Source organism: Oncorhynchus nerka, linkage group LG15, assembly GCF_034236695.1.
Source record: "Oncorhynchus nerka isolate Pitt River linkage group LG15, Oner_Uvic_2.0, whole genome shotgun sequence".
In the NCBI taxonomy this organism is placed as follows: Eukaryota; Metazoa; Chordata; class Actinopteri; order Salmoniformes; family Salmonidae; genus Oncorhynchus; species Oncorhynchus nerka.
In genome coordinates this window covers 105,358,398-105,385,793 of record NC_088410.1, presented here as the reverse complement: position 1 = coordinate 105,385,793, position 27,396 = coordinate 105,358,398, and the positions used below count along the sequence as shown (strand labels likewise).

General features: G+C 43.8%; 1 protein-coding gene across 1 annotated transcript; it reads left to right on the top strand.

Moving 5' to 3' along the window:
* Positions 1–7,181: 7,181 nt before the first annotated feature.
* Positions 7,182–10,840, top strand: LOC115123872 (homeobox protein BarH-like 1). The gene is made up of 4 exons (XM_029653230.2): positions 7,182–7,748; positions 9,375–9,666; positions 9,916–10,000; positions 10,145–10,840. The coding sequence occupies exons 1-4, from the start codon at positions 7,541–7,543 to the stop codon at positions 10,310–10,312; spliced, it is 753 nt and encodes a 250-aa protein (XP_029509090.1). The 5' UTR covers positions 7,182–7,540; the 3' UTR covers positions 10,313–10,840.
* Positions 10,841–27,396: the final 16,556 nt, after the last annotated feature.

The window sequence follows — 27,396 nt, the reverse complement described above, 5'->3', positions numbered from 1 at the left end:
CTATTTCACAGTTTTATTTTGTTAGAGTTTATTGGTTTAGATCAGACTCAAACGGTTTGTTTCTCTCTGTGCTGGTTTGAGTTGCATACAGTGTCTTCAGAAAGTGTTAACACCCCTTGACTTGTTGTGTTACAGATGACATTTAACATAGATTCAATTGAAATGTTATGTCACTGGCCTATCCCTATAATGTGAAAGTGGAATTATGTTTTTAGAAAATGTTTACAAATGAATAAAAAATGAAAAGCTGAAATGTCTTGAGTCAATAAGTATTCAACCCTTTTGTTAATGCAAAGCCTCAATAACTTCAGGAGGAAAAACCTGCTTAAAAAATATGCTTAACAAGTCACACACTCTGTGTGCAAAAATAGTGTTTAACATGATTTTTGAATGACTACTTCATCTCTGTACCCCACACATAAAAGTATCAGTAAGGTCTCGCAGTCGAGCAGTGAATTTTAAACAGATTCAACCACAAAGCCCTGGCAGGTTTTCAATTGCTTCACAAAGAAGGGCACCTATTGGTAGATGGATACAAATAAAAATAGCACATTAAATATCCCTTTGAGCATGGTGACATTATTAATTATACTTTGGAGGGTGTATCAATAGATCCAGTCACTACAAAGATACAGGTGTCCTTCCTAACTCAGTTGCAGGAGAGGAAGGAAACCACTCAGGGATTTCACCATAAGGCCAATGGTGACTTTAAAACAGTTACAGAGTTTAATGGCTGTGATAGGAGAGGAGAAAACTGAGGATGGATCAACAACATTGTAGTTACTCCACAATACTAACCTAATTGACAGAGTGAAAAGAAGGAAGCCTGTACAGAATACAAATATTCCAAAACATGCATCCTGTTTGCAACAAGGCACTATAGTAAAACTGCAAAAAATGTGGCAAAAAAATTAACTTTGGGTCCTGAATATAAAGTGTTATGTTTGGGTCAAATCCAACACAACACATCACTGAGTACCACTCTTCATATTTTCAAGCATTCAAGCACACTGCCAAAGGTGATTCTAACATGTATTTACTCAGGGGTGAGAATACTTATTGTATGTAAATGAGATATTTCTGTATTTCATTTTCAATACATTTGCTAAAATGTCTAAAAGCCTATTTTCACTTTATCATTATGGGGTATTGTGTGTAGATGGGTGAGAGAAATAAATCAATTTAAATTCAGACTAACACAACAAAATGTTTAAGTCAAGGGGTATGAATACTTTCTGAAGACGCTGTAGCAGGGGTGTCAAAGTCAAATGGACGGAGGGCCAAATAAAAAAATCAGCTACAAGACGAGGGCCGGACTGTTCGAATGTTCATTGAAAAATTTTTAAATGACGCATATAGTCTAGTGAACCTAATTGAACCTACTGAAAACCTAACAAATATATTACAATATGATCAGATAAATAAAGCAATATTTTCTTATGGCTCTGTCAGTAATCTTTAATTTTCAACAGACACAAAAGACAAATTTCCTTTATATAAATATCCCCATAACATGAACATTAAATGAAAGAAACCGGTATTCAAGGCACCATCAGTAGACTATATTTTCTATTTTAGCAAAAGTGGGCTAAATTTACTTCAAAGAAAAAACAATAATAGCAATTTTCTATCATCCACTCAACTGAAATATTTTAAAATATAATTGGATTGAAATACAAAAAAATAAAGTGCAAAAATCTATTAATCAAAGGAGGCCTCGTTTTAATTCCTCTGCCTTTTGTAGCCTTTGTTCCATGTCCATATTCTTGTTTTTGTCCGCGTGTTTCGTTTCATAATGTCGTCTCAGATTATACTCTTTCAGTACCGCCACACTTTCTCCACACAGAAGACACACAGGTTTTCCAGCTACCTTCGTGAACATATAGGCCGACTCCCACCTTGTTTGAAACCCCGGTTCTCAGTATCCACCTTCCGTTTTGCCATTTTTGATGGGTATCTGAAAGTTAATTTTACTGTGATGCTGACGACTGCTGTGCCAATAAATATTGAAATGAAGCAGCCTACTGCTCGGTGCGTCACCTTTGCATTGTGGGAAATGTAGTATTGGTGCGTGTAAAAGATCTGCGGGCTGCCGGCTTGCTGCGGGCCGGTTCTAATAATAAATCAAGATCATCCCAGGGGCCGTAAAAAACCTTCTTGCGGGCCGGATGTGGCCCGCGGGCCTTGACTCTGACATATGTGCTGTAGAGGGTTCACTTTAAAAAGGGTTCGACATATTGGATCTATTCAGAAATATACATCTCAATAACTATTTTTCAGAAAAGGTTCAATTCTGTAAAGATGGAAACTTTTCATTACAAGATGCCAGTGGATTAATATATTTAATTTTAGGTAAGCAAATTCGTTTTTTAAATCAAATGTGTGAAGCCATAATCGAAGGCCTTTGGTCATTGTGATGAAATATAAGCCTGCAGTGGTTTCAGAGTTTATTATGCTACTATACTGAACAACAATAGATACCCAACATGCAAAGTGTTTGTCCCATGTTTAATGAGCTGAAATAAAAGATCCCCAACATTTTCCAAACTCACAAAAAGCTTATTTCTCTCAAATCTTGTATATGAATTTGTTTACATCCCTGTTAGTGAGTATTGCTCCTTTGTCAAGATAATCCTTTGACCTGACAGGTGTGGCATATCAACAATCTGATTAAACAGCATGATCATTTCACAGGTGCACCTTGTGCTGGGGACAATAAAAGGCCACTCTAAAATGTGCAGTTGTGTCACACAACACAATGCCAGTTTTGAAGGAGCGGTCAATTGGCATGCTGACTGCAGGAATGTCCAACAGAGCTGTTGCCAGAGATTTGAATGTTAATTTCTCTACCAAGTGGGTGGGCCTATGCCCTCCCAGGCCTGCACCCCTGCCCAGTCATGTGAAATCCATAGATTAGGGCGTAATGAATTTAATTAAATTGACTGATTTCCTTCTATGGACTGTAACTCTCTTTGAAATTGTTGCATGTTGCGTTTATATTTTAGTTCAGTGTACTATCCAGTATTTGAGGCCTAGCATTAGAAAATATTATACCACTTTACAAGGTAACCCTGTAAATGAACTTAAAGCATAGCATTAGCAAACACTATACCACTTTACAAGGTAACCCTGTAAATGAACTTAAAGCCTAGCATTAGCAAACACTATACCACTTTACAAGCTAACCCTGTAAATTTATTTATTTATTTATTTCACCTTTATTTAACCAGGTAAGCAAGTTGAGAACAAGTTCTCATTTACAATTGCGACCTGGCCAAGATAAAGCAAAGCAGTTCGACACATACAACGACACAGAGTTACACATGGAGTAAAACAAACATACAGTCAATAATACAGTAAAAAAAACAAGTCTATATACAATGTGAGCAAATTAGGTGAGAAGGAGGTAAAGGCAAAAAGGCCATGGTGGCAAAGTAAATACAATATAGCAAGTAAAACACTGGAATGGTAGTTTTGCAATGGAAGAATGTGCAAAGTAGAAATAAAAATAATGGGGTGCAAAGGAGCAAAATAAATAAATACATTAAATACAGTTGGGAAAGAGGTAGTTGTTTGGGCTAAATTATAGGTGGGCTATGTACAGGTGCAGTAATCTGTAAGATGCTCTGAGAGTTGGTGCTTAAAGCTAGTGAGGGAGATAAGTGTTTCCAATTTAGAGATTTTTTATCGATTCGTTCCAGTCATTGGCAGCAGAGAACTGGAAGGAGAGGCGGCCAAAGAAAGAATTGGTTTTGGGGGTGACTAGATGAACTTAAAGCCTAGCATTAGCAAACACTATACCACTTTACAAGGTAACCCTGTAAATGAACTTAAAGCCTAGCATTAGCAAACACTATACCACTTTACAAGGTAACCCTGTAAATGAATTTAAAGCCTAGCATTAGCAAACACTATACCACTTTACAAGCTAACCCAGTAAATGAATTTAAAGCCTAGCATTAGCAAACACTATACCACTTTACAAGGTAACCCTGTAAATGAGCTTAAAGCCTAGCATTAGCAAACACTATAACACTTTACAAGGTAACCCTGTAAATGAATTTAAAAAACTCAAATAATGAATGATTGATTATGTGACACAAAGCAACAGTCATATGGACAATTGGACAATACTTGTTTCATTGATTTCAGTGTGGTGTTGGTGGATGGATTGTCATGTCCAGTTTCAACTTGAACCTACATTATATATACGAATGTAGGTGGACACCCCTTCAAATGAGTGGATTCGACTATTTCAGCAACACCCGTTGCTGGCTGACGTGTACTATCGAGCACAGAGCCATGCAATCTCCATAGACAAACATTGGCATTAGAATGGCCTTACTGAACAGCTCAGTGACTGTCAGCATGGCACCATCATAGGATGCCACCTTTCCAACAATTGTATTTATTTAACTAGGCAAGTCAGTTAAGAACAAATTCTTATTTACAATGAAGGCCTAACCCTAACCCGGATGACGCTCGGCCAATTGTGTGCTGCCCTATGGGACTCCCAATTACGGCCGGTTGTGATACAGCCTCTAGCACTGATATGCAGTGCCTTAGACCGCTGCACCACTCGTGAACCCAACAGGTTAGTTCGTCAAATTTCTGCCTGGCTAGAGCTTCCCCGGTAAACTGTGAGTGCTGTTATTGTAAAGTGAAAAGGACTAGGAGCAAAAACGTCTCAGCCACAAAGTGGTAGGCCACACAAGCTCAGCTCACAGAACGGGACCGCCGAGCGCTAAAGCGTGTAGCACGTAAAAACCATCTGTCCTCGGTTGCAACACTCACTACCGAGTTCTAAACTGCCTCTGGAAGAAATGTCAGCACAAGAACTGTTCGGTGGGAGCTTCATGAAAGGGGTTTCCAAGGCCGAGAAGTCACACACAAGCCTAAGATACCATGCGCAATGCAAAGCGTCGGCTGGAGTGGTGTAAAGCTCGCCGCTATTGGACTCTGGAGCAGTGCAAACAAGTTCTCTGGAGTGATGAATCACGCTTCACTATCTGGCAGTCCGACGGACGAATCTGGGTTTGGCGGATGCCAAAAGAACTCTACCTGCCCAATGCATAGTGCCAACTGCAAAGTTTGGTGGAGGAGGAATAATGGTCTGGGGCGGTTTTTCATGGTTCGTGCCAGGTCTGTTAGTTCCCGTGAAGGGAATTCTTATTGCTTCAGAATACAATGACATTCTAGATGATTCTGTGCTTCCAACTTTGTGGCAACAGTTCCAGCATGACAATGCCCCCGTACACAAGCGAGGTCCATACAACAATGGTTTGTCCAGATCGGTGTGGAGGAACTTGACTGGCCTGCACAGAGCCCACACCTCAACCTCATCGAACACCTTTGGGATGAATTTGAATGCCGTCTGCGAACCAGGCCTAATCGCCCAACATCATTGCCCGACCTCACTAATGCTATTTAACCAGGTATTTATATATATATATATAACCCTAACCCTTTATTTAACCAGATATTTACATATATAACCCTAACCCTTTATTTAACCAGGTATTTATATATATATAACCCTAACCCTTTTTTTAATCAGGTATTTATATATATATATAACCCTAACCCTTTATTTAACCAGGTATTTATATATATATATATAACCCTAACCCTTTATTTAACCAGGTCGGCCAGTTGAGAACAAGTTGTCATTTACAACTGTGACCTGGCCAAGATAAAGCAAAGCAGTGCGACACAAACAACATCACAGAGTTACACATGGAGTAAACAAGCATACAGTCAATAACACAATAGAAAAAAATCTATATACAGTGTGTGCAAATGAGGTAACATTAGGGAGGTAAGGCAATAAATAGCCTATGGTGGTGAAGTAATTACAATAATAGCAATTAAACACAGGAGTGATAGATGTGCAGAAGATGAATGTGCAAGTAGAGATACTGGGGTGCAAAGGAGAGGAAATAAAAACAATATAGGGATGAGGTAGTTGGATAGGCTATTTACAGATGGGCTATGTACAGGTGCAGTGATCTGTGAGCTGCTCTGGCAGCTGGTGTTTAAAGATTAGTGAGGGAGATATGAGTCTCCAGCTTCAGTGATTTTTGCAATTCTTTCTTTCCGTGCTTTTACACCTGCATTGTTTGCTGTTTGGGGTTTTAGGCTGGGTTTCTGTACAGCACTTTGAGATATCAGCTGATGTACGAAGGGCTATATAAATAAATTTGATTTGATTTGATTTTCCAGTCATTGGCAGCAGAGAACTGGAAGGAAAGGCGGCCAAAGTAGGAATAGGCTTTTGGGGGTGACCAGTGAAATATACCTGCTGGAGCGAGTCATCATTAATGAAGCAAACTAAGAGATTGATGCTTCCGGCCATCAGTGTATATTTCCATTTCTAAACAATGTTGCATGACCTGATCTGGTATTGTTCAGTGTTTGGGTATGAATGAATTGCATGTCTTTAACAAATTGCATAGGCCTACATTTGTATACATTTCCCTGATATATTTAATCGAAATGTTTACTTTCTACAACAAAATGTTTTAACATTCATTGTAAAATGCATTTGAAAGACGTAGCCATTGGGACCTTCAAATTGACCATCTCACACCAGCATTCCTTCAACATTGTGCACAATACATCTTTACATTTACATTTAAGTCATTTAGCAGACGCTCTTATCCAGAGCGGCTTACAAATTGGTGCGTTCACCTTATGACATCCAGTGGAACAGCCACTTTACAATAGTGCATCTAAATCTTTTAAGGGGGGTGAGAAGGATTACTTTATCCTATCCTAGGTATTCCTTAAAGAGGTGGGGTTTCAGGTTTACCTTAGTAACACTCCCCTTCCTCCTCCTTCTACAAGATACTTATGATGTTTATACCTGTATCCTGGAGTCTGTTGAGGAAGAAGAATACTTTACTACTAAATTAATACTAAAATTATTATAATGAACAAAAATATCTTTCTTGCTTTCTCTGGTCAAGAGTAGATAGGCAGGCTAATGTGTCCAACCCAAATACATGCCTACTAATTTGCTTAAATAATTTGCCTATTTTAGCATGCAAAGTAGTGTTAATAGATGTTTCCTTCCTTCCTCGGGTCTGAGAGGCTGGCTAGTCTAAGGAGGGGAGGAGCATAGAAAGGGAACTCTCTTATAAGCCTTGAACTGCTCCATGCATACTCTCGGCGACGCTATAGCCTACAGTAAACAGGGGTAGACTGCATTACTTGATATTGGCCAGAAATTAAACGTTATGATGACACTTTGAGGGCGTTTGGTTCCATATTGCAAATCTCCATAGTTGGGTTTGAGCAAAGAAACGGTTTGATTCAGCCACCAGGCAGAATCAGGACGGGCTTATTTCAGTGTCCAGTTGAGAATGTTAACTTCCAGCCCTGCACCCGAGTGACTTATTCCATCCCAGAGTTGTAAAGTGAGAAGGGACGGCTGTTTAAATGTGATTGCATGTCTCTACGGTATAGCTAGACTACCCAAGTAGGAAGAAAAATTAACGTTTTTATTGCACTCGGTCTTTCCCGCTGACCGAACTGAACCATGCAGCATCCCTTGGACTCGGGGGCTCACTACTATCTTCCGGAGGCTTACAACGAGCACCGCTCCCACTCACATCGCTACCGGAGCTTCATGATCGAAGAGATTCTGACCGACCACTCGGACCATAAGATGTCTACCCCGGCAGGGGAGCTGCTCAAGTTCGGAGTACAAGCTCTGTTATCGGCACGGCCGTACCACAACCACCTGGGTAAGATGCACTGCTTTTGATTCTAGCTTGTTTTAAGATGGAGGTGTGTACCCGAAAAATGTGATTGTATTTGCAATAAGTCTTTTTTATATAGTCTTCTCTAGACCAGGACCGAGTTTGGGAAACCCTACTCCAGATGAATGCTTTTGATTCGTTCAGGCAGTAATTGTCCCAAATGGCGCTCGTAAAACAAGTTGATTTAATGCATCTTTAAATATGTGCCTGTTTACATTTGTGTTTCTGGTATTATTTACTTATTGGAAGTGCACGATCTAGGAACGTTTTAAATGTGTATATATAGGCTACAAATGGTAGGCTATAGGGCAAAGGTCAACCATGCACCCCAAAATAAGCAATCGAGAGAAGCGCGTTACCAGTGCGTGCCTTTTTTATCCTGGTTAGGAGAGTCAGTTAATAACAAATTCTCATTTACAATGACGGCCTACCCCGGGCCAATTGGGACTCCCTATCACGGCCGGATGTGATACAGCCTGGATACGAACCAGGAACGCCTGCACTGCATCGTTTTAGACCGCTGCGCCATTCGGGCACCCTAATTTAGTCACCGTATTTCAAAAACAACATTGTAATTTTATTGGATCTTTAAGGTTTCTAAAGTATATATTGCTGTATCAAAAAAGTTTGTCTTGTGAATGTTTCCACTCGAGCGAATGTTCACACTGGGTCACCAGACTTTAGAAAGGGCGATGCGGGCCTTAAGTTTCACGCAGCGGGTCTCTGCCTTCAGAGTATTGGACTCATGTTCTTTTTCCAGTGTAGTATTATCAATCAATCAGTCAAATGTATTTATAAAGCCCTTCTTACATCGACTGATGTCACAAAGTGCTGTACAGAAACCCAGCCGAAAACCAAAAACGGCAAGCAATGCAGGTGTAGAAGCACGGTGGCTAGGAAAAACTCCATAGAAAGGCCAGAACCTATTACACGTGTTTACATTGATTGGTCATGCGATTTGTAAAACTAGTCCTTGTTTATCGAATACCACTATGTATGCATTTCAGCAGTCATATGGGTCATATGAATTTGGCTCAGGGAAATTGTGTTGGTGGGTGAAAACACACTAAGAGAGCAGTAGTGTGAAGTCACTTTGCGTGTCAATATTTCGACTAGAAAGTAGATGCATTTGGTTACATATGACATTAATTGAAATTATATTTTCAACGTTAATACGAATATACATCTATAATGTTTATAATAATATAACTATTGCTATAAGTATTACCATAATTATAAAATAAATACAATACCATTTTACAATTAAATTATTCTTATTTGTAATGGGCCGAGGCCTATCGTAGTATAATGTAATAATATCTTAAATAGGCTACAATACTACTATGACTTAACTATTATTAAAATAATACAGATATAATATAATACTATAATACTAATAATAATAATAATATTATAAAATAAAATGTTTTAGTAACATTTCTCTGTATTCATGTTAACCTTTAATTTTACCGAGAGAACTGTCATCATCAGTTTGTAATTGCCAAGATAATAGTCAAGTGTGCAGCCTATAGGCATTGTTAAATGAATGATCTTTGTGTAGACCTAGAATAATTCTATTTAAATGTGATATTGTTGGACGTTGACTTTCAGTTTTGAAGACCGACCAGTCGGGTATCCTGAAGTTCCCCATGTCGCCACTCTCTTGTTCACTTGGATCACCGTTAGGCTCTGCTCTCCTATCTGGGGCTCCAGGCCTGCACCACGGCTCAGCCTCTCACCACCTCCCGCTGGACATCCACCTCCGAAGCAAACTGGAGCACCTCGGCGACGGCAGCAGCAAGACCAAAAAGGGCCGACGGAGCAGGACAGTCTTCACTGAGCTACAGCTCATGGGCCTGGAGAAGAGATTTGAGAAACAAAAGTACCTTTCAACACCTGACAGGTATTCAAATGAATTCAATCAACTTCGTTTATCCCCAAGCCCAGTTATTGGTGATGTGCGGAAAAGGCGACAGGCAGAAATAAAAACATGCAAATGCCTTATCTGCAGTTATGACTGATGAAACCAAAGAAAATATCCTCCTTTAATACCATTGACTATCGACTGCTTTTAGTTCAAGGCAGCGTCATAGTGTGCTATTCGAGAATGTAAAGGAAATCTCTCTAATCGCTTCTGTCTTTGTTCATGTAGAATAGATCTTGCTGAGTGTCTGGATCTGAGTCAACTACAAGTCAAGACCTGGTACCAGAACAGGAGAATGAAATGGAAGAAAATAGTAAGTTCTTATTTCTTATTATGAACAATATGACAAGGAGGATAATGACTTGTCAATTATCATGGTTTTATGGTAGGACTAAACCGCTTTATTGCGGACGGTTGAATTGTTTTAACTGAAACTTGAATCGTTTTCACTGTACAGGTCCTACAAGGAGGAGGATTGGAATCTCCAACCAAACCAAAAGGCCGTCCTAAGAAGAATTCCATCCCGTCGAGCGAGCAGCTTTCGGCGCATGAGAGGTCTCGAGACGTCGACCGTAAATCGGACTGTTCCACCTCGCCACTTTCAGACACTAACCAAGAGGAATAATAACGTTGGTGCTCCGAGCCTCCGACTAACAACTGACAACGAACTATCTGACGATGTTCTCCTGACATACAGCCTCTGGGATGCGTAATGTTGCATGCATGGTCGACCGTTGGATCCAAGTGCCTTGACCTTGACGTGGATATGTTGGAATTTAGAGAGCGACTCATGTTCGCCTTCCGTATGAGAGGCGGAACATGATTTTTTACTACTAATCTCGCTCATCCTGGGACGATGTTACCTTTTGTATGATATATTACATCTTCTTTCATCATCAATGTGTTCTCAATACCTACTATGTGCGTCCTTCCGCGTCACGACAAACTGTTTTTACTGCTGTGGAGCGGTAGAGCGAGGAGAGAGGGGACAGAGAAACATCCATCGACCAGTAGGTACTGTTTCATTGCCTCCATTCGAAGGACACACTTTACACAGGTGTTCTGCTTTAGTTTGTTTAGCATATTTACATGTTTTATTCGGTTTTTATTACAAAGATATTTTTGGATGTAATTAAATATTTTTTCACTTACACTTAATTGTTATTTTATTTGTATTTTATATTGAAAGGCAATTTGACCAAAATGGATATTTCCTGCAATCACATACGAATGTTGATGTTGGCAGCTGGGAGGTAATTTTCCCTACAAAACATTACCATTCTGGAACACTTATAGGCCTATCCATCTGCCTTTTCCGTTCCAACGCTGTGATGTGAACAGTCGTTCACTTAATAACATTTTAGCAGTGCTACAATTTCTTGGTGGGTAGGCCTAACATTACGGACAATTCAGCGTGACCTAGACAGCCCTGGGTTTATTTGAACGGAAACGAAATTTAGCGACCAAAGCGAAATATGAGTGCTTAATAATATGACTTTAAGGGCAATTTAACACAAGTAGGTTAACTCCATAGAAAACTGGTGCTTGAACACTCATAACTGAGGCCTACAGGCAAATTCAATATTATAAAATCTAGTGCTCACCACCGATAATGGGAATGATACGGTCATGTTTCAAATATTTCAAACATAATGATCTAATCACACGTTTTTAACTAGACAACAAGTAACCTTTATCGGTCAATAATGACACATCTAAATGATCGTGTAAGGTGATAAGGCCCGAGGGCACTTCACTTTCCAACCATGGAGTCCGTTAAACACACTAGTGAGCATATCGCATACGAGTGAACAGCTTGCAGGTCTCAAATAACAACTCACCACATTAGTTTCTGATTCAATAAAATAGTATCCTCCCTTTCATATTCTCAATAGGGGGATTCTGACCCGAGTTAAGCCGGCATAAATCAACATATCAACTTTCTCACAGTAAAGTTATGAAATGATGTGCCATTATGCAGCATTTACATTGTAAGGCCTTTTAACTTGCTACCCCGACATTCTCTGTCATGTTAAATATGAACCACTATCATTATCGACCGTCAGTAGGCCCAATGACCACACATAGGCCTATTTAACTGCCAATTAACTGTTAGTTCCCTACAGTTGGTGTAGGCTACATTATCATTCCATTTAATTACGCTGTTAGTTCCCTTCAGTTGGTGTAGCCTACATTATCATTCCATTTAATTACCTGTTAGTTCCCTTCAGTTGGTATATCCTACATTATCATTCCATTTCATTAACTGTTAGTTCCCTTCAGTTGGTATAGCCTACATTATCATTCCATTTAATTAACTGTTAGTTCCCTTCAGTTGGTATAGCCTACATTATCATTCCATTTAATTAACTGTTAGTTCACTTCAGTTGGTGTAGCCTACATTATCATTCCATTTAATTAACTGTTAGTTCACTTCAGTTGATGTAGCCTACATTATCGTTCCATTTAATTACACTGTTAGTTCCCTTCAGTTGGTATAGCCTACATTATCATTCCATTTAATTAACTGTTAGTTCCCTTCAGTTGGTATAGCCTACATTATCATTCCATTTAATTAACTGTTAGTTCCCCTCAGTTGGTGTAGCCTACATTATCATTCCATTTAATTGCACTGTTAGTTCCCTTCAGTTGGTGTAGCCTACATTATCATTCCATTTAATTACGCTGTTAGTTCCCTTCAGTTGGTATAGCCTACATTATCATTCCATTTAATTAACTGTTAGTTCCCTTCAGTTGGTGTAGCCTACATTATCATTCCATTTAATTACACTGTTAGTTCCCTTCAGTTGGTATAGTCTACATTATCATTCCATTTAATTACACTGTTAGTTCCCTTCAGTTGGTATAGCCTACATTATCATTCCATTTAATTAACTGTTAGTTCCCTTCAGTTGGTGTAGCCTACATTATCATTCCATTTAATTACACTGTTAGTTCCCTTCAGTTGGTATAGTCTACATTATCATTCCATTTAATTAACTGTTAGTTCCCTTCAGTTGGTATAGCCTACATTATCATTCCATTTAATTACACTGTTAGTTCCCTTCAGTTGGTATAGCCTACATTATCATTCCATTTAATTAACTGTTAGTTCCCTTCAGTTGGTATAGCCTATATTATCATTCCATTTAATTAACTGTTAGTTCCCTTCAGTTGGTATAGCCTATATTATCATTCCATTTAATTACACTGTTAGTTCCCTTCAGTTGGTATAGCCTACATTATCATTCCATTTAATTACATAGTTTCGTTTACCTTACTTTGCTTCCACTGTAAACGCTGTCATGGCCATGCGGTTGTTTCTGAGGACCATTAGTAACAGTTGATAATAAAAACTAAAAAAATGCAGACCTTTTTTCAAATAAAGGTTCAATAAATAAAAGACCAAGCCGCAACAATTTGAACCCAACACTTGGGGCAATACCTTTGAACCCAACACATGGGGCAATACCTTTGAACCCAACACATGGGGCAATACCTGGCCGTGTCATCACACCGTTCCATGGTTAGTGCAGGTAATAGACGAGGGTATAACCTAGTTTTGTACAGTATTCTCCCTGTTATAATTCTATGTATGCTAATCTTCCAACATTACCATGGGTTGAAGAACTGAACGAACCCAACCACTGCTTTCTTTCTTTCAGGCTTAAAGGTTCTTCAAACCTATTTTTTTAAATGTTAGAATTTTTATTTAACCTTTACCTAAATGATTCAAACACTTTCCCAAACCTAAATAATCTACAAGATCAGAGTATTTTTTTTAATCTACCAATTGCTGAGACAGAGATGAATATGCATATATTAACTGATCCTTAACATTCTGAACCCATTCTCTCGAGTCTGTCGACAAAATTCAAAATGACAAAGTACACTGTATTTAAAGGGGATGGTTTAAGATACATTCACTGAAAACAATATCGAATTAAAATTCCGCAAGAATCTGTCGGCTAGGAAGTTTTCAGCGGTTGGAAAGGCGTATATTCCTAAATCGGTATCGGTCCCCATGAGAATAGTATGCTATTCACCAGCTATTCCTTTTGGGTGGAAATCAAAGAAATGACAGTGTGTCTACAGATATGTCGTATTCTGACCTTACGGTTCCAAGTGGAACAACATCTTACTTTAATTTTCCCGACAGAAATGACACCAATTCTCCATGCACTGCCATGTAAATACACACATTCGTCCCATTTTCAGCAACAATTGGCAGATTTAAAAATATGCAAACTTTTAAAAAATGATTTTAATTGAACCTTTATTTAACCAGGAAAAGCCCATTGAGACCCAGTCTCTTTTTCAAGGGAGACCTGGTCAGAAGGCAGCAACAATTTTTGAAATATTTTTTATTTATTTTACCTTTATTTAACTAGGCAAGTCAGTTAAGAACACATTCTTATTTTCAATGACTGCCTAGGAACAGTGGGGTAACTGCCTGTTGAGGGGCAGAACGAGATTACATAATTAAAACATACAACAACATGATCCAGCCTTTAAAAAAGCATTTACACTTCTCTGTAACAGTCTCCCATCAATATTTTAAATCCATTCAGTGGCACTAACATATCTAGATGAAGCATGGATTGTAGACTATTCCATGCGTCTCGTGCACAAAGAGATGACAGTCTTGCCTAATACTGTGAAAGTCCTGGGGAAAGAGATAGGAGACCAGGTATGGTAACTGTCTTGAAGGAGACCAGACTACAGAGGAGTTTACCTGCTGGTGGGGAAGGAGACCAGACTACAGAGGTAAAGAGGAGTTTACCCTGGGGAAGGGGACAGAGGGAGTTTACCTGCTGGTGGGGAAGGAGACCAGACTACAGAGGGAGTTTACCTGCTGGTGGGGAAGGAGACCAGGTACCTGCTGGTGGTGAAGGAGACCAACTACAGAGGAGTTTACCTGCTGGTGGTGAAGGAGACCAGACTACAGTAAAGGGAGTTTTACAGAGGTAAAGAAGGAGTTTACCTGCTGGTGGGGAAGGAGACCAGACTACAGAGGGAGTTTACCTGCTGGTGGTGAAGGAGACCAGACTACAGAGGTAAAGGGAGTTTACCTGCTGGTGGTGAAGGAGACCAGACTACAGTTTACCTGCTGGTGGGGAAGGAGACCAGACTACAGAGGGAGTTTACCTGCTGGTGGGGAAGGAGACCAGACTACAGAGGTAAAAGGGGAGTTTACCTGCTGGTGGGGAAGGAGACCAGACTACAGAGGGAGTTTACCTGCTGGTGGTGAAGGAGACCAGACTACAGAGGTAAAGAGGAGTTTACAGAAGGAGACCAGAGAGGTAAGAGGAGTTTACCTGCTGGTGGTGAAGGAGACCAGACTACAGAGGTAAAGAGGAGACCTGCTGGGTACCTGCTGGTGGGGAAGGAGACCAGACTACAGAGACCAGGAGTTTACCTGCTGGTTTACCTGCTGGTGAAGGAGACCAGACTAGTTTAGAGACCAGACTACAGAGTTTACCTGCTGGTAGACCAGACTACAGGAGTTTACCTGCTGGTGGTGAAGGAGACCAGACTACAGAGGGAGTTTACCTGCTGGTGGTGAAGGAGACCAGACTACAGAGGGGAGTTTACCTGCAGAGACCAGACTACAAGTAAAAGGAGTTTACCTGCTGGTGGTGAAGGAGACCAGGTGAAGGAGACCAGACTACAGAGGGGTTTAAGGAGTTTACCTGCTGGTGGGGAAGGAGACCAGACTACAGAGGGAGTTTACCTGCTGGTGGTGAAGGAGACCAGACTACAGAGGGAGTTTACCTGCTGGTGGTGAAGGAGACCAGACTACAGTTTAGGTGAAGGAGACCAGACTACAGAGGGAGTTTACCTGCTGGTGGGGAAGAGACCAGACTACAGACTGAAGGAGACAGACTACAGAGGTAAAGAGGAGTTTACCTGCTGGTGGTGAAGGAGACCAGACTACAGAGGTAAAGAAGGAGTTTACCTGCTGGTGGGGAAGGAGACCAGACTACAGAGGAAGTACCAGACTACAGAGGTAAAGGGTTTACCTGCTGGTGGTGAAGGAGACCAGACTACAGAGGTAAAGAAGGAGTTTACCTGCTCCTATCTGGTGTAACAAACACAAAGACAGGAACAATCACCAGACTACACAAAGACAGGAACAATCACCCACAAAACAGCCCTATCTGGTGTAACAAAGACAGGAACAATCACCCACAAACCCCAACACCAAACAGGCTACCTAAATATGGTTCCCAATCAGAGCCAATGACTAACACCTGCCTCTGATTGAGAACCATATCAGGCCAAACACAGAAACAGACAAACTAGACATACAACATAGAATGCCCACTCAGATCACACCCTGACCAAACAAAACATAGAAACATACAAAGCAAACTATGGTCAGGGTGTGACAGTACCCCCCCCCCCACAAGGTGCGGACTCCAGCCGCAAAACCTGAACCTATTGGGGAGGGTCTGGGTGGGCATCTGTCCGCAGTGGTGGCTCTGGAGCTGGGCGTGGCCCCCACTTCACCATAGTCTAGTCTTAGTCCGCCACATTGTCCGCTTCCGTGGCCTCCTAACCACGGCGACCCTTCTAAATGACCCCACTGGACAGAGGGGCAGCTCGGGGCAGAGGGGCAGCTCGGGGCAGAGGGGCAGCTCGGGGACTCCGGCAGCGCCGGACAGGCGGGAGACTCCGGCAGCGCCGGACAGGCGGGGCGCACTGTAGGCCTGATGCGTGGTGCTGGCACTGGTGGTACTGAGCCGAGGACACGCACAGGAAGCCTGGTGCGGGAAGCTGACACCGGAGGGCTGGTGCGTGGAGGTGGTACTGGATAGACCGGACCGTGCAGGTGCACTGGAGCTCTTGAGCACCGAGCCTGCCCAACCTTACCTGGTTGAATGCTCCCGGTTGCTCTGCCAGTGCGGTGAGGTGGAATAGCCCGCACTGGGCTATGCAGGCGAACCGGGGACACCATGCGCAAGTCTGGTGCCATGTAAGCCGGCCCAAGGAGACTCACTGGAGACCAGATGCGTAGAGCCGGCTTCATGACACTTGGCTCGACGCCCACTCTAGCCCGGCCGATACGAGGAGCTGGTATGTACCGCACCGGGCTATGCACCCGCACTGGAGACACCGTGTGCTCCACAGCAGTCTGCTGTGGGCCAAACCCAAGCTATAGTCTTCTGTAGGGCCGAACCCAAGCTATAGTCTGCTGTGGGCCAAACCCAAGCTATAGTCTTCTGTAGCGCTGAACCCAAGCTATAGGCTTCTGTAGGGCTGAACCCAAGCTATAGTCTTCTGTAGGGCTGAACCCAAGCTATAGTCTTCTGTAGGGCTGAACCCAAGCTATAGTCTTCCGTTGGGCTGAACCCAAGCTATAGGCTTCTGTAGGGCTGAACCCAAGCTATAGGCTTCTGTTGGGCTGAACCTAAGCTATATGCTTCTGTTGGACTGAACCCAAGCTATAGGCATCTGTTTGTTAGTGTGTATACAAATATACTCATAATTAAACCTAAACCTATTGCAGATTTATCAACACAGATAGTGGAAAATAAGATTATTGACAGACATGTCAACTCTGAAAGATAATATCAAACCCTGTCCTATGCATCCAAAAAACTATTCTAAATCTAACAAATGGTGAGGTAGCATTTGAATGTTTTTTCGTTGCAGTAATGACATGAGCTTGATTTCAAAAACATTCTTGAAATGTCCCTCCTTTCAAAGTAAGATATATTTAGGCCTGCGTGTATAAACTGTAGGCCTAGAGAGCTAGTAACCTCAGCCAAGAGCTGCTGGTGACGCTCTTCAAATAAACCTAGTTCTGTTGAGCCACATCACACGACCATGGCTTTTTAAATGTACCATTTCAGGACGCAGTGTTTAGCAATAAAGTTGGTTGCGGGAAATCTTACATTTTCATTAAAACCTCCGTTCTGTGAGGGGCGTGTTTACACTGACTGATAAATATGTGGTAATGCAAGAATATTTTCAGAGATTCAAAGTCATTTATTCTTACAGATATATTTACAGAAGTCTCACATCCAAGGATTTGACTCAAATGAACTTCAGTTGGTTTGAATAATGACTAAATGACTGTAGAGATTGCAAGTCAACGGACAGATTGGTTAAATAACCTTGGTAGGCCTTCTCCAGAATCACTGGGTTGAAAAACTCCCAATAAGGTTTATTGTCTTTCTTGAGGGGTATTGTCTTTACATCTTCCTAGTAGAAAGTGTTCTAGGTCTCTATTAACAAGACACGGACGGTTACGTGCACTTTACGGATGGTTACGTGCACTTTACGGACGGTTACGTGCACTTTACGGACGGTTACGTGCACTTTATTATTCTGTCTGTATTAAAGCCCTTTACTGATTGGCAGTAATTGGGCCTGGCTCCCAGTGGGTGGGCCTGGCTGCCCAGTGGGTGGGCCTGCCTCCCCAGTGGGTGGGCCTGGCTCCCCAGTGGGTGGGCCTGGCTCCCCAGTGGGTGGGCCTGGCTCCCCAGTGGGTGGGCCTGGCTCCCCAGTGGGTGGGCCTGCCTCCCCAGTGGGTGGGCCTGCCTCCCCAGTGGGTGGGCCTGCCTCCCCAGTGGGTGGGCCTGGCTCCCCAGTGGGTGGGCCTGCCTCCCCAGTGGGTGGGCCTGCCTCCCCAGTGGGTGGGCCTGCCTCCCCAGTGGGTGGGCCTGCCTCCCCAGTGGGTGGGCCTGCCTCCCCAGTGGGTGGGCCTGGCTCCCCAGTGGGTGGGCCTGGCTCCCCAGTGGGTGGGCCTGGCTCCCCAGTGAGTGGGCCTGGCTCCCCAGTGGGTGGGCCTGGCTCCCCACTAATTGGGCCTGGCTGCCCAGTGGGTGGGTCTGGCTGCCCAGTGGGTGGGCCTGGCTGCCCAGTGGGTGGGCCTGGCTCCCCAGTGGGTGGGCCTGGCTCCCCAGTAGGTGGGCCTGGCTGCCCAGTGGGTGGGCCTATGCCCTCCAGTGGGTGGGCCTGGCTCCCCAGTGGGTGGGCCTATGCCCTCCAGTGGGTGGGCCTGGCTGCCCAGTAGGTGGGCCTATGCCCTCCAGTGGGTGGGCCTGGCTGCCCAGTAGGTGGGCCTATGCCCTCCAGTGGGTGGGCCTGGCTCCCCAGTGGGTGGGCCTATGCCCTCCAGTGGGTGGGCCTATGCCCTCCAGTGGGTGGGCCTATGCCCTCCAGTGGGTGGGCCCATGCCCTCCAGTGGGTGGGCCTGGCTCCCCAGTAGGTGGGCCTATGCCCTCCAGTGGGTGGGCCTGGCTCCCCAGTGGGTGGGCCTGGCTCCCCAGTGGGTGGGCCTATGCCCTCCAGTGGGTGGGCCCATGCCCTCCAGTGGGTGGGCCTGGCTCCCCAGTAGGTGGGCCTATGCCCTCCAAGACCCACCCATGTATTTCAGTTGACTGATTTCATTTTATGAACTGTAACTCAGTAAAAACTTTTAAATTGTTGCTTATTTTTTCATTATATATAAACATATATTGTTATGTTACATGTTACACATATACTGTTACTTATATTGTTTGAACCTGAACTAATACTACACTTAACCCTCCTGCTGTGTTCCGGTCGAATTGGACCAATTTACAAGTTCTCTCTCTGAAAAATGTAGATCATTTAATCTGATTGTCATCTGAACACACAATACATTTGGATGATTTTCATTAAACTTTGGGTGTTTTATTTCACTTTTGTACACCTGTGGTGTTCCCAGTCAAAAATGACCAGTCATTAATAGGTGAGACTACAATAAGTGTATAAAATTAAGTTCAGGCACATTCACATTCATCAGATGGACACACTTCCTCTCCCAGACCCCCACATGCATGTGTGTTTGAGCACACACACACCTCACTCCCCTTCTTGGCTTCCATGGCAACCCCCACAGGAACCTTTCGCCAATAGAATATTTCCCCCACAGGAACCTTTCGCCAATAGAATATTTCCCCCACAGGAACCTTTCGCCAATAGAATATTTCCCCCACAGGAACCTTTCGCCAATAGAATATTTCCCCCACAGGAACCTTTCGCCAATAGAATATTTCCCCCACAGGGACCACACCTGTTGACGTTCTCACAAACACGGCAAAATTGTTTCAATAATACATAGAACTTTTCTGGCAGCTCTGGTATATAAAGCTTTTTTGAGGCCTTGCTCACAATTCATTCTGTGGCAGCACAATGACCAAACGATAAACTATATGAGAGGCTCCTGATCATATCTTTGATCATGATACTGGTGAGGAGGGAGAGAGGCCAGGAAACTGACAGTGAAGATGCATTAGAGGAGGAAGTGTCAGAAGTTGAAGACAACACAGAATATGATCCAGACCCTGAGACATCCGATGTGGAACAATCCAGTGATGAGGAAGAGGGACCTGCTCAGGTTGTTGTTACATTCCAGTGATGAGGAAGAGGGCCCTGCTGAGGTTGTTAGATTCCAGTGATGAGGAAGAGGGCCCTGCTGAGGTTGTTACATTCCAGTGATGAGGAAGAGGGCCCTGCTGAGGTTGTTGTTACATTCCAGTGACTACCTGACATGATGAACTTTTCATGCTGCTGCTCCAGTTTCAACTGTTCTGCCTTACTATTATTCAACCATGCTGGTCATTTATGAACATTTGAACATCTTGGCACAATGTTCTGTTATAATCTCCACCCGGACAGCCAGAAGAGGACTGGCCACCCCACATATGCTCTCTCTAATTCTCTCTTTCTCTCTCTCTCTCTCGGAGGACCTGAGCCCTAGGACCGTGCCCCAGGACTACCTGACATGATGACTCTTGCTGTCCCCAGTCCACCTGACTGTGCTGCTGCTCCAGTTTCAACTGTTCTGCCTTATTATTAGACCATGCTGGTCATTTATGAACATTTGAACATCTTGGTCATGTTCTGATCTACCCGGCACAGCCAGAAGAGGAGGATAGCCTGGTTCCTCTCTAGGTTTCTTCCTAGGTTTTGGCCTTTCTAGGGAGTTTTTCCTAGCCACCGTGCTTTTACACCTGCATTGTTTGCTGTTTGGGGTTTTAGGCTGGGTTTCACAGCACTTTGAGATATCAGCTGATGTACGAAGGGCTATATAAATAAATTTGATTTGATTTGATTTGATTTGATTTGATTTGATGAGGAAGAGGGCCCTGCTGAGGTTGTTACATTCCAGTGATGAGGAAGAGGGCCCTGCTGAGGTTGTTGTTACATTCCAGTGATGAGGAAGAGGGACCTGCTGAGGTTGTTGTTACATTCCAGTGATGAGGAAGAGGGCCCTGCTGAGGTTGTTAGATTCCAGTGATGAGGAAGAGGGCCCTGCTGAGGTTGTTACATTCCAGTGATGAGGAAGAGGGCCCTGCTGAGGTTGTTGTTACATTCCAGTGATGAGGAAGAGGGCCCTGCTGAGGTTGTTAGATTCCAGTGATGAGGAAGAGGGCCCTGCTGAGGTTGTTACATTCCAGTGATGAGGAAGAGGGCCCTGCTGAGGATGTTGTTACATTCCAGTGATGAGGAAGAGGGCCCCGCTGAGGTTGTTGTTACATTCCAGTGATGAGGAAGAGGGCCCTGCTGAGGTTGTTGTTACATTCCAGTGATGAGGAAGAGGGCCCTGCTGAGGTTGTTGTTACATTCCAGTGATGAGGAAGAGGGCCCTGCTGAGGTTGTTGTTACATTCCAGTGATGAGGAAGAGGGCCCTGCTGAGGTTGTTGTTACATTCCAGTGATGAGGAAGAGGGCCCTGCTGAGGTTGTTGTTACATTCCAGTGATGAGGAAGAGGGCCCTGCTGAGGTTGTTAGATTCCAGTGATGAGGAAGAGGGTCCTGCTGAGGTTGTTAGAATCCAGTGATGAGGAAGAGGGCCCTGCTGAGGTTGTTAGAATCCAGTGATGAGGAAGAGGGCCCTGCTGAGGTTGTTGTTACATTCCAGTGATGAGGAAGAGGGCCCTGCTGAGTTTGTTGTTACATTCCAGTGATGAGGAAGAGGGCCCTGCTGAGGTTGTTGTTACATTCCAGTGATGAGGAAGAGGGCCCTGCTGAGGTTGTTGTTACATTCCAGTGATGAGGAAGAGGGCCCTGCTGAGGTTGTTGTTACATTCCAGTGATGAGGAAGAGGGTCTTGCTGAGGTTGTTGTTACATTCCAGTGATGAGGAAGAGGGCCCTGCTGAGGTTGTTGTTACATTCCAGTGATGAGGAAGAGGGCCCTGCTCAGGTTGTTGTTACATTCCAGTGATGAGGAAGAGGACCCTGCTCAGGTTGTTGTTACATTCCAGTGATGAGGAAGAGGGCCCTGCTGAGGTTGTTACATTCCAGTGATGAGGAAGAGGGCCCTGCTGAGGATGTTGTTACATTCCAGTGATGAGGAAGAGGGCCCTGCTGAGGTTGTTGTTACATTCCAGTGATGAGGAAGAGGGCCCTGCTGAGGTTGTTGTTACATTCCAGTGATGAGGAAGAGGGCCCTGCTGAGTTTGTTGTTACATTCCAGTGATGAGGAAGAGGGCCCTGCTGAGGTTGTTGTTACATTCCATTGATGAGGAAGAGGGCCCTGCTGAGGTTGTTACATTCCAGTGATGAGGAAGAGGGCCCTGCTGAGGATGTTGTTACATTCCAGTGATGAGGAAGAGGGCCCTGCTGAGGTTGTTGTTACATTCCAGTGATGAGGAAGAGGGCCCTGCTGAGGTTGTTAGATTCCAGTGATGAGGAATAGGGTCCTGCTGAGGTTGTTAGAATCCAGTGATGAGGAAGTGGGCCCTGCTGAGGTTGTTAGAATCCAGTGATGAGGAAGAGGGCCCTGCTGAGGTTGTTGTTACATTCCAGTGATGAGGAAGAGGGCCCTGCTGAGGTTGTTGTTACAATCCAGTGATGAGGAAGAGGGTCCTGCTCAGGTTGTTGTTACATTCCAGTGATGAGGAAGAGGACCCTGCTGAGGTTGTTGTTACATTCCAGTGATGAGGAAGAGGGCCCTGCTGAGTTTGTTGTTACATTCCAGTGATGAGGAAGAGGGCCCTGCTGAGGTTGTTGTTACATTCCAGTGATGAGGAAGAGGGCCCTGCTGAGGTTGTTGTTACATTCCAGTGATGAGGAAGAGGGCCCTGCTGAGGTTGTTGTTACATTCCAGTGATGAGGAAGAGGGCCCTGCTCAGGTTGTTGTTACATTCCAGTGATGAGGAAGAGGACCCTGCTCAGGTTGTTGTTACATTCCAGTGATGAGGAAGAGGGCCCTGCTGAGGTTGTTACATTCCAGTGATGAGGAAGAGGGCCCTGCTGAGGATGTTGTTACATTCCAGTGATGAGGAAGAGGGCCCTGCTGAGGTTGTTGTTACATTCCAGTGATGAGGAAGAGGGCCCTGCTGAGGTTGTTGTTACATTCCAGTGATGAGGAAGAGGGCCCTGCTGAGGTTGTTGTTACATTCCAGTGATGAGGAAGAGGGCCCTGCTCAGGTTGTTGTTACATTCCAGTGATGAGGAAGAGGACCCTGCTCAGGTTGTTGTTACATTCCAGTGATGAGGAAGAGGGCCCTGCTGAGGATGTTGTTACATTCCAGTGATGAGGAAGAGGGCCCTGCTGAGGTTGTTGTTACATTCCAGTGATGAGGAAGAGAGGGCCCTGCTGAGGTTGTTGTTACATTCCAGTGATGAGGAAGAGGGCCCTGCTCAGGTTGTTGTTACATTCCAGTGATGAGGAAGAGGGTCTTGCTGAGGTTGTTGTTACATTCCAGTGATGAGGAAGAGGGCCCTGCTGAGGTTGTTGTTACATTCCAGTGATGAGGAAGAGGGCCCTGCTGAGGTTGTTGTTACATTCCATTGATGAGGAAGAGGGTCTTGCTGAGGTTGATGTTACATTCCAGTGATGAGGAAGAGGGCCCTGCTGAGGTTGTTGTTACATTCCAGTGATGAGGAAGAGGGCCCTGCTGAGGTTGTTAGATTCCAGTGATGAGGAATAGGGTCCTGCTGAGGTTGTTAGAATCCAGTGATGAGGAAGAGGGCCCTGCTGAGGTTGTTAGAATCCAGTGATGAGGAAGAGGGCCCTGCTGAGGTTGTTGTTACATTCCAGTGATGAGGAAGAGGGCCCTGCTGAGGTTGTTGTTACAATCCAGTGATGAGGAAGAGGGTCCTGCTCAGGTTGTTGTTACATTCCAGTGATGAGGAAGAGGACCCTGCTGAGGTTGTTGTTACATTCCAGTGATGAGGAAGAGGGCCCTGCTGAGGTTGTTGTTACATTCCAGTGATGAGGAAGAGGGCCCTGCTGAGGTTGTTGTTACATTCCAGTGATGAGGAAGAGGGCCCTGCTCAGGTTGTTGTTACATTCCAGTGATGAGGAAGAGGACCCTGCTCAGGTTGTTGTTACATTCCAGTGATGAGGAAGAGGGCCCTGCTGAGGTTGTTACATTCCAGTGATGAGGAAGAGGGCCCTGCTGAGGATGTTGTTACATTCCAGTGATGAGGAAGAGGGCCCTGCTGAGGTTGTTGTTACATTCCAGTGATGAGGAAGAGGGCCCTGCTGAGGTTGTTGTTACATTCCAGTGATGAGGAAGAGGGCCCTGCTGAGGTTGTTGTTACATTCCAGTGATGAGGAAGAGGGCCCTGCTCAGGTTGTTGTTACATTCCAGTGATGAGGAAGAGGACCCTGCTCAGGTTGTTGTTACATTCCAGTGATGAGGAAGAGGGCCCTGCTGAGGTTGTTGTTACATTCCAGTGATGAGGAAGAGGGCCCTGCTGAGGTTGTTACATTCCAGTGATGAGGAAGATGACCCTGCTCTGGTTGTTGTTACATTCCAGTGATGAGGAAGAGGGCCCTGCTGAGGTTGTTGTTACATTCCAGTGATGAGGAAGAGGGTCCTGCTCAGGTTGTTGTTACATTCCAGTGATGAGGAAGAGGGTCTTGCTGAGGTTGTTAGAATCCAGTGATGAGGAAGAGGGCCCTGCTGAGGTTGTTACATTCCAGTGATGAGGAAGAGGGCCCTGCGGAGGTTGTTGTTACATTCCAGTGATGAGGAAGAGGGCCCTGCTGAGGTTGTTGTTACATTCCAGTGATGAGGAAGAGGGCCCTGCTGAGGTTGTTGTTACATTCCAGTGATGAGGAAGAGGACCCTGCTCAGGTTGTTACATTCCAGTGATGAGGAAGAGGGTCCTGCTCAGGTTGTTGTTACATTCCAGTGATGAGGAAGAGGGCCCTGCTGAGGTTGTTGTTACATTCCAGTGATGAGGAAGAGGGCCCTGCTGAGGTTGTTGTTACATTCCAGTGATGAGGAAGAGGGCCCTGCTCAGGTTGTTGTTACATTCCAGTGATGAGGAAGAGGGCCCTGCTGAGGTTGTTGTTACATTCCAGTGATGAGGAAGAGGGCCCTGCTGAGGTTGTTACATTCCAGTGATGAGGAAGATGACCCTGCTCTGGTTGTTGTTACATTCCAGTGATGAGGAAGAGGGCCCTGCTGAGGTTGTTGTTACATTCCAGTGATGAGGAAGAGGGTCCTGCTCAGGTTGTTGTTACATTCCAGTGATGAGGAAGAGGGTCTTGCTGAGGTTGTTAGAATCCAGTGATGAGGAAGAGGGCCCTGCTGAGGTTGTTACATTCCAGTGATGAGGAAGAGGGCCCTGCTCAGGTTGTTACATTCCAGTGATGAGGAAGAGGGCCCTGCTCAGGTTGTTACATTCCAGTGATGAGGAAGAGGACCCTGCTCAGGTTGTTACATTCCAGTGATGAGGAAGAGGGTCCTGCTCAGGTTGTTGTTACATTCCAGTGATGAGGAAGAGGGCCCTGCTGAGGTTGTTGTTACATTCCAGTGATGAGGAAGAGGGCCCTGCTGAGGTTGTTGTTACATTCCAGTGATGAGGAAGAGGGCCCTGCTCAGGTTGTTGTTACATTCCAGTGATGAGGAAGAGGGCCCTGCTGAGGTTGTTGTTACATTCCAGTGATGAGGAAGAGGGCCCTGCTGAGGTTGTTGTTACATTCCTGTGATGAGGAAGAGGGCCCTGCTGAGTTCGTTGTTACATTCCGGTCAAAGAATGGGAATTTGTCCTGGTCTTCATCCCCACCTGAGAAGAGAGATCGGCTGACAATGTTATCAGGATAACCCCAGGGCCAACGAGATATGTCATATCCCTGACATAAAATCCTGCCACTATTTAAACATTTGAAATAGTTTCAAAACAAATGTCCTTTTTAAACTTGTTTTAGTCTGTGATAAATAGCACAATATGTTTTATCTGAGTATTTGTTATAGTCAAAAATAATCCATACATTATGCTTTTTTTAAAACTAAAAAACGAGTTGTTTGAGCTCAGGTCAATGAGGCCTACAGGCCATAAATAGCACATAGAAGTTCAAAACATGTAATGTTCACAAGAACTTAAGTTAATAAATAGATCTAACACAACATTAGGTGATAATATATGTATTATTATGGATATATAATCAGCTGTAACGGGGCGGTCATTTTGGACCAATTAACATGAAACGAACACAACAGGAGGGTTAAGTGGCTTGCTTGGCATTGAGCAGTAAACAAAACAAATGATAACATTCCTGATGGTGAAGTTTACAGAGAAAACAAAGTTCGTAATGGTATGATGGATGCTGCAGCAGGACTAAGCAGGTTCGCTGGTTGAGTAACCTGCTGGGCCGGTCAGGGAGACCAGAGGGAGACTGCGTTTCCTGCTGTCACCTGAAAGACCGACAAGCGTTGTTGAGTGGTTCTGACCCCATGACATGCCCATACATGAAAATCTACTCAATATTTACCACGGCATCATGTTGCGTTTCTGTAAGCACTTTCAACTGAAAATGGGATAACCGAATCAACTATTTTATTTGATTTAGATTACGCCAAATGCATTCGAATGTAAAACGTTTAGTTCTATAGACTTGTAGCCGCAATGATCTGAATGAAAATGGAAGGAAAATGTACATTTCGTGGCCCCAAAATATTATATTTGTATCTAACGTCAGGAAGAAAAATGAACAGCTGACCACATGATATTCTCCGTAATGTAGGCCTATGAGCTTTGGGAAATTTCCTGACCACCACCGAACTAAATTTTACAACATAAACTCAACTTTTTGATGACACCTTCCCAGTGGATGTTTTGCCTAGATGAGGTTTGCACCCGTAGCGCGAAAAAAAACTGTCCAGGACATCCAAACAAAAAGCATATTAGAAACATATGCCTATGTCAAGTCAATTTATTGTTTATTATTGTGGTATTAAACCTACTTATTGTTTATTATTGTGGCCTACAAATGGTTTATTATTGTGGTGTTAAGCCTACAAATGGTTTATTATTGTGGTATTAAGCCTACAAATGGTTTATTATTGTGGTGTTAAGCCTACAAATAGTTTATTACAAATTGTTTATTATTGTGGTCTTAAGCCTACAAATAGTTTATTATTGTCACGCCCTGACCTTAGTATTCTTTGTTTTCTTTATTACTTTGGTTAAGTCAGGGTGTGACATGGGTGATATGTGTGTTTTTGTCTCATTCTAGGGTGTTTGTACTGTCTAGGGGTTTTTGTAGATTTATGGGGTTGTTTTCATCTAGGTGTTTATGTTGGTCTATGGTTGCCTAGATTGGTTCTCAATTAGAGGCAGGTGTTTATCGTTGTCTCTGATTGGGAATCATATTTAGGCAGCCATCTTCTTTGGGTATTTCGTGGGTTATTGTCTATGTTATGTTGCACATTTGCACATTGTTTATATAGCGGTCACGTTCGTCTTAATCGTTTTGTTGTTTTTTG